Source organism: Microtus ochrogaster, unplaced genomic scaffold (assembly GCF_000317375.1).
Source record: "Microtus ochrogaster isolate Prairie Vole_2 unplaced genomic scaffold, MicOch1.0 UNK4, whole genome shotgun sequence".
In the NCBI taxonomy this organism is placed as follows: Eukaryota; Metazoa; Chordata; class Mammalia; order Rodentia; family Cricetidae; genus Microtus; species Microtus ochrogaster.
This window is the reverse complement of record NW_004949102.1, coordinates 12,017,835-12,026,188: the sequence shown is the minus strand read 5'-3', so window position 1 is coordinate 12,026,188 and position 8,354 is coordinate 12,017,835. Positions and strand designations below refer to the sequence as shown.

The window sequence follows — 8,354 nt, the reverse complement described above, 5'->3', positions numbered from 1 at the left end:
GCACATGGAGGCTGACCCTCCTCTTGCAAGCAGGCTGCACATGGAGGCTGACCCTCCTCCTGCACACAGGCTGCACATGGAGGCTGACCCTCCTCCTGCATGTAGGTCCTTCAGGGATGTGGGCTGTACCTCAGGTGGGCCATCTGCCATAATCTCAGCCTGCCCATCGACTTCAGCTGAATTTCATATCACACCAGATATGGAAGCTGTAGACCCTTTGAGGCTAAGTTCTTATTTCTGTGGGAGGAACAACTTCCTCTGAGCCATCACCAGACCAAACTTCATGCCTGGCCTCAAGCCCAGCCCCTGCCTCAGCCATCCCACTCTGTGTACTTTGCAGAATCCTACGTCAGAAACTGAAGTTGTGGAGAATAAGGTCAAGACCTCCAGCCACATGGGAGTTAGGCCAGGTTTGGGGTCTCCCTGGGTGTCCATCTAGGACCCCTTGCTAAGGTAGTGTGTTAAAATAATTTTTTAAATATTTGTTACTTAGTTATTTTTATTTATGTGTATGCATGCAAACCTGGATGAGTTTATGTGCGCTGCATTCAAGCAGGTGTCCTTGAGGCCAGAGAGTGTCAGATCCCCTGGAGCCAGAGTTATAGGCAGTTATGTGAGTGCTAGGAACCAAACCCGGGTCCTCTGGAAAAGCAGCAAGTGCTCTTTATCACTGAGTCATGTCTCCAGCCCCCAAAAGAATATTTTTTATAAGCGACAGTACCTTTTTTCTCCTTCTCTTTTTTTCTTTTTTGGGATCCTTCATTTATTTCTTGAGGAGTGGGAGTCTTACCATGTAGCCCAGGCTGGCCTCAAACTTTCCATCCTCCTGCCTCAGCTGGCATTACAAATGTGTGCCACCAGGCCTGACTCAATACCTTTTCTTTAAACCCAATCTTAAGGACTCAATATACAAAACAGGAGAAAGAGCAAGGCCTACTCAAACAGGGACGGGAGCCTGAGGTGCCAGTTACTTGGACTTCCCTGGTCTCTTCCTTTCCACAGCTATCCCTGGAATTAACAGCAGCAGATGCATTTGAAAACCAGGGTTCCCAGGAATAAAATCCACTGATGAGAAGGAGTCCCTACAGGATATTCTCAGCATAGCAACATTGCTGCCCTGAGGGAATGGCAAGCAGAGAGGTGGACATGGCTGGCCTTTGTGTCCTCCTTAGACACTAGCCAGAGTAGCGTAATGTCCTGGTTTTGACAGGACCCAATGCTAAGTCAGGCATCCAGTTCTGGGACTAAAGTTGTAGATGTGTTTACACTGTGGCCCTCAGACTGCACGCCCCCTAAAATAACTATGAATGCAGTCCAACATAAAATGTAAACTGGGGCTGGGGAGATGGCCTAGTGAGTTAGAGAACATTCTGTGAAATTAAGAGGACCCGAGTTCAAATCTCCAACACCCATGAGAACACCAGGTGTGGCTGTAGGTGTCAAGTGCTGTGCCTAGTCCCATGGGCCAAAGAAAGGTGGATTCTGGGAACGCGACAGCTGGCCAACCAGGCTGAAGAGCACGCTTTAGGCTCAATGAGAGTTTTGCCCACATTGTAAAACTTGCCAGGGTGGAAGTACCTATCCCATGGACATTGTAAGACCCTTGTGCTGTTCTGAGTGTGAAAGGGCCTATCGCGGCACCATCTTCCACGCAAGAACAAGGAGTCAGTCCTCTGTCTGCCTGTCTCCCATGAGGATGGCCCCCAAAGAGGTTCAAGCCCACATTCTTTGTGAGATAAACAGCAAGACGAAGTTGATATCTGGATTCCCATTCTCAAACTTCTTGAAACAGAGCCACAATCTACTTCCTCCCATTAAAATAAAAAAAGTTAAAAAATAGTTAAAGTAATACTTCATAGTCCACTGCACACACACACACACACACATACACACACACACACTTATACATTGTAAGTAAGGGCTATGTCCCAAGTCTCCCTGTGGTTGCCTAAAAACACGGAGCATTAAACACTAAATGTATTATGTTCCCCGGTGCCCTGCAGTTTTGCCACTGAGGACCAGAGTTCAAATGTCCTTCTGGAGTTTAAGCCCTTTCCATTACTCCAGTCCTTGCTTTAGGGTCATCATTAAATACACTGAGTTCCTTGAGCACAGGTACTCTAGGATGACAGTGATTCTTATGACTAAGATAACCGATGGATGACTAGCGGGAGACTCACCTATACAGAGTGGATACACTGGGCCTGGGGATAGCGCGTGTCCTGAATAGGAGGCAGGAGATTTCATACTGCTGCTGGGAAGAGTACAAGTCAAAATTCAGGGATTGTTTATTTCTGGAATTTTCCAACCACAGTGGGTCACTAAAACCACAGAAAACGAAAACTGCAGATCAAGGGAGGTGGCTGTGTCCAGGGTACATTCGTGTCCAGGGAAAGGAATATTTAAAGCTCACCACCTTCAGCTAAAGTCCCCTGCAGTTCCCTAATAAAGGACTACTTAACAGGCATCCTTTGGCTTTTGTCCCCCAAGCCAAGGCCAAGCCAGCTCTTTCAAAGTCGTCTCCCTCGTCCCTCTCTGAGGAAACCTGGATGGATCTCTCTTCTGAGTCTGCCCGTCCCTCCTGTTTCTTCTCATTCCCTTCCCCTGCTTGTGCTGGCAGACCAGAGCTCCACCCCTCACTCCCCAGCCCCTGGCACTGACTTCTGTTCCTTTCTTGATGAGTACTTCCTGCTGAGCATTCCTGGGGCCCAGCTGCTTTGTCTTGCTGAAGGCCACCAAGCCCCTGATTATTAGTGAGTTAAGTTGCTCTGCTATTGCCACTTCCCAGGCCCGAGTGACCAACATGGGGTCTGTTAGCTTGTCAGAGAGCCTCTAGCTCATGGGCGAGATGGTTGGGTATGGGGTAGGGGTAACAGCCAGCCGCTGCTCTCCAGAGCCCAGGCTCCTCCCATACCCCTCTCTCTGATGACACCTTTTCTCGGGGACCCATCTCTTCTAAAATGCAGTCTCCAAATACTAATTCGCTTCTGGGAAAGCTAGAGAGTGGAAAGGCAGAGGAGGCAATGGCTGCCCCCATGCTCATCACAAATCCATGAGCTATCTTCCTGGGAGAAGTGCCCTGTTAGACCCTAGTGCTGCTTACAGATAACTCCAACAGGTTCTGCTGTCAGCTCTTCCAAGCTGGCAAGTATTAAAACGTGGGGAAGGGACAGCTGAGGAAATTTGTCCCGATAGGCCTGAGAAGAGAGAAAGAGTGTAAGATGTGGGCAGGGAAGGGAGACTCAGTGCTGGCAGCTGCTAGTGAGGTGTGCGTGCCCCTGAGTGGGCACTGCTGGGCTGGGAGTCGGACGCTGAGCCTGTTGGAAGGAGACTAGAACAAGGTGGCAGATCCAACAGAGTCAGGAAGCAGGTAGCACACTTTAGAAAACGGTTAAGATAATCCTTAGGAATCTGGAGACTTGGAGGTGCCCTGGAGGGGCTCTAACTAAGCGAGGTCTTATTGTGGAAGAGAAGCCAGTGGGCTGGGAAAATCACAGACACCGCCACGGAGCAGGACTTTCATTCACCAGGGTGAAGGAGCAGGTACCCCTGTGACTTAGCTCTGTGCAGGAGCCTACTCCATATGCTGGTGGCCCCAGACCAGGTCAGGCTTTGAGTAAAGTTTCTAGGAACAGGAAGAGAGTTGCCAGAAGTCCCGGTTGTTATGTGGCAGGCCATGCTAGCTAGGTTTGCCGCTGGCATTTACTCGTAGCAACAACTTTCCAAGGTAGGGATTTACATAACCCTGCTTTTCACTGAGATGAAAAGAAAAAAGCCAAGAGGGGTTGCGCAATCTCCCTAGGGTGGCTGACTCTGGAATTCTCGCTCCTCCCACTTTCCTGTGCAACCTCTGTGTTCTCAGCCTACATCAAGAGAGCCCCTGGCTCACATACAAGAGATCAGGGAGGACACCTGAATTGATCGAAGCTCAACAGACACTCAGTGAGAAAACATCACAGAGCCAGTAACACACTGAAGCGGAGTCTTTGATTGGCAGCAGGCCTCAGCAGTTACAGCCAGTGTCAAGACTGTGGCTGTGGGTGAAGCCTAGAAATGTATGCCGGCCTGGGCTTTCTGGATACTGAATGACCCGCTCGCAGCTGTTTTCTGGCTGGTCCACCTCATACAGCATGGTACCTAGTAGGTTTTAGCTTCGGCTATGCTTGGATACCCCATCTTTGCCCTCGCCCTGTGACTTCATACGGGTTCCTCAACCTCTCTGAGTTCGCTCATCTTAAAACTAAACACAACCAGGGTACGTCCGCTAGGACTTCTGCAGGGCTTAGTGGAAAAAGCAATTGTGAACTGCAAAGCACCTGGAGTGTAGAAGGTGCTCCAACCTACCTGATGGTCCTCCTCTTATCCTTGGGTGGGACCGCGAGAGAGTAGTCCCACCTCCGAGGAGCACTGAGCCTTCTAGAAGGCATCACAGATGAACTGGTGTTACGAGATGGCACATGTCAAAGGAGCAGAGAACACGTCGTTGTTGCCAGCCTTCTAGGAGTAGAATTACAGTCTCAGCAACTCTTCCGTGGAAGAAGCAGGGGTCACAGGGTAGTGCACGGTTCATCCCCCATGATTTCCATGTCGTATGTCTGTTGTAGGGTTCCCTCTCGGTAGACAAAGGAAAATTCAAGGCTGTCCCAAGCCAACTCACAGAAACCTAGGGAGGAAACTAGAAAGGTACTGGCCCCATAGCAGCTATGGCCCCATAGCATCCCAGCCACACTCACTCCTCCTGGGGAACAGTGTCTTGCCAGGAACATTTTGAACTACCTGTAGTAGAAGACTTCCTATGGCATCTGGGAGCATTCATGACCATGGTCAACTGATGAGGAAGCTTGGGGGCAAGAGCTAGGTCAACCAGAAGCACAAGGCTCTGCCTCCCAGGAAATGGTCATAGGCATGAACCACACTGTGGAAAAAAAAAAAAAAACATGAAATTTTTAAGGGGGGAGATAAACAAAGAGAAATGGAGTAGGTTCCGTTGTTGTGGCTACGAAGGTTTGCTTGAACAAAGTTTAAACTGAACGAGTCTATCATGAAAGCAGGAGTCTCCTTCCCCAGTTCTTCCTCACTTTTTCCAAGACCCAGCCAGCCAGCCTCAGACGCCGTGCCTTTCACCTGTGCTACCCCCCACCCCGGCACGAATCACCATATTCCCACTGAGTCACTGGTTTTAGACATTATTAAATGACACCTCCCATGTGGCAGGTAAGAACTGTGTTCTCTTACACCCCCACTGTGGATCCCTTCATTCTCCAATAACTAACTATACGGGAGGGGTGGTGGCTGCGGGTACGTACGTACCACAGTGTATATGTTTGAGGCAGGCTCTCTCCTGTATCTGCCGCTCTATGACAGTCTAGCTGACTGGAGAGCTTCCAGATGACTCTCCTGCCTCCGCCTCCCATCTCCACACAGGAGCACCGGATTACAGATGCATGCAGATTTACGTGGATTCAGGGGATCCTAGTTCATAGCAGCAGGCTGGCTGACACTTATTTTACCAACCACGCCATCTCCCCAGCCCCCCAACTTCTTTTAGTTCAGTAACCAAAAGGAAACTCTTAGTGTGGTTATATAAATGTCATTGACTTCCAATCCCACATATTTTAGTATATTTAAATGTCTTTTACTGTGCAATTATTTTTCCTGAAGTTAAAAATGTTCTTGTTTGGTCACTCTGAGAGACATTTTTAAATTGAAAAGTTCAACTCCTCACTTTCTGCCATGGTTCTTCCAACTATGTGATTATTTTTATTGATTTATGTATCATTAATTTATTATTTTATTTCTTTATCTACTTTTGCACGTTATTCCACTATTGGCAATCCAAAATTTTTGCTGAAAGACTGAAGAGATGAATGTAAAAACTAACCAAACCTCAGCACACACCTCAAGCCACCAGCCCAGCCTCGCCCTGAGCTCTCTGCGACGTTTAGCTTTAAGTAAAGCCACAACCCCAGTCTTGCCCCAAGCGCTCTACAGTGTATGGAATTTTTGCACTGGGTCTGAACTTGGCTTTGAAGTCTGTTCCGAATGTAGAACCAGGGATGAAGACAGAATGTTCTGAGTGAGGACATGCCAGAGCATGTGATGAGAAAGGGGAACACGGGGAATGGGGAGGTTCCACAAGGGAGGGGGTGGGTGTGCGGGGGAGACCATGCGGATGAGAAGGGAATGTTAACCAAAGTGAAAGATGAAAAATTAATTATAGTCTATAATTTTATTCTTTCTTTGTTAATTTTTTTTTCCTTTGAGGGAAATAGGAAAAAAGGAAGGCAAACTGTAAATTCCCTTCAAGAATTCTATCCCGTGGAGTGTGGCGGCACTTGGCTATAATCCCAGCACAGGTCTATGCTATTGCATCCTGTTTTGATAATTTTTTAAAGATCAAAATTAAAATACATATGTATGTGTGTTAATTTTTTAAAACTCACATTCATAAAATAAATAAATTTATTAAAGAAAAATTCACATCAAATTCAAATTTAGTACCTTCCTTCTACAAGTGGAGACTATTAGGCACATGGAGTTATTATGGGGGGGTGGTGAAATGGGAGGATGGCCTTTGTGAAGAGTTTGATATGGTGATGCCCAAGGTCAGCCGGTGCTTAGGAGTTAACAAACCATTTTAACTAGTGGTGGAGGTTAATGGTAGAGTGTTTGTCCAGCGTGGGAAAGGCCCTGGGTTTGATCCCAGAACTGCAGGACGCTAAGGGGAGGAGATAACCAGGTATTGACTAAGCCTCACCTCCCTGCTTCTCCTTCACCAGCCTCTGGGTCTCAGAACACTCCGCAGTGGCTGACCTCGCCGCTCTCCCTACAGGTGGCGGCTGAGTACTTCAAGAACACCACACTTCTGCTGGTGGGTGTCATCTGCGTGGCGGCCGCGGTGGAGAAGTGGAATTTGCACAAGCGCATCGCCCTGCGCATGGTCTTGATGGCCGGAGCCAAGCCAGGCATGTGAGTCACGTGTGGGGACCGGGGGGCGGGGCCTGAGCCGCAGGAGGATGTGTACTGGCGCTCCTCTGCTAATGAGGAGATGACATCAGAGTGATGGACACTGACCTCCCGCATCCTATAGCCGGGATGCCGACTTGAACAGTAGCCCTGATGGCGACTGTCACCCGATCTAAGGCATTCACATCACACCTGGACTGTAAGGACAGCAGGTTTGCCACACCTGAGGGCCTTGACAGAAAGCACAAAATGGGCCAACAGAAACAGTTTGCCATTTTTTTCCCTGTAGGTTAGGGTACACACTGGACCAAGAGGTGGGTGGCTTCCCCATTGTCATTTAAGAAGATATGGGTGTCTCTTGCCATGTACCCAAGTTGCTGCTGGTGCTTCAGACCCCAGACCCATCAGGCAGGCAGTGAGTGTCTTCCCTTTCTCCGTGCCTAGTTCAAGACTTTCCACTACATCTTATGTGAGCTGTCTCTCCAGTCCCAGGGGCAAACTGTAAATCAGGTAGCATTCATTTCCAGCATCGGTCTTTTTGACTAACAAGTTGGAACTCTAAAGCCTGTTCCTGTCTCCCAGGTTGCTAAGGGGAGTTGCTAACTACGGCTTAATCCACGCAGGCCCAGCCACCATCTGCCCACTCAGCTTCTGGGGGTGGGGGTGGGGCATTTCTTCCATCCTCTTGGGACCTTATGGCTCCTTTGCTTTAGTTTAGCTTTGTTTCTTTTGTGGTACTGGGTGAGGGAGTTGGTGGGATGAGTGAAGAAGCCTGGACCTGGACCTCACCCTGGGCAAGCACTGTAGCCCCGAGGCACATCTCTAGCCCCTGCAGAGCTCTTGAAAACTATACTATCGACAAGAATTTTCGCACATTTGTGTTTCCCTTCTTCCCTATTTACCACACTACCCAAGCAGGTTGGCACCCGCGTGGCATGCTGCCATTAGTGTGCAAAACATTCGAACCATATTGCTGTCTGTTTAAAACAAAACACTGGCAGGACTCTGCCCTACTTGGGCACAGTCCACATATCTGCTGCCCCCAGATTGTGCAAGGTCATCCGAAATATAAACAAAGCCACTTCTGTGTCCTTATCTAATGATAACTAGCACCAGGTCTGTATAGGCACAGCTTGCCCTGTGCTTCCAAGTCAAGGGGAGCTAATCTGAAGGTTATCTTCTCTCTGTGTTCCTCCAAGCTTGACTCTGCTAGAGACTAGCTGGAGACACGCACACAAGTGGGGACAGAGAGCACCTCGGTGGCTTTGCGGCCATTCCTGCAACTAGTTGATGCTGAGACAGGTAGCCAGGTAACTGAGTGCCAGGACTCGCATCTCGGTTTGCTCCCAAATCACTATGCTGACTTACACTGAGCAAGGGGTGCAGTT

General features: G+C 48.8%; 1 protein-coding gene across 2 annotated transcripts in view; it reads left to right on the top strand.

Moving 5' to 3' along the window:
- The window catches only part of Slc13a4 (solute carrier family 13 member 4), a 39,859-nt gene that overhangs the window by 11,489 nt on the left and 20,016 nt on the right, over positions 1-8,354 (top strand). For both annotated transcript variants that reach the window (XM_005365823.3, XM_026788598.1), the window contains exon 3: positions 6,833-6,969. In XM_005365823.3, coding sequence (XP_005365880.1) covers positions 6,833-6,969 — 137 coding nt within the window. The remainder of the gene's footprint in view (positions 1-6,832; positions 6,970-8,354) is intronic.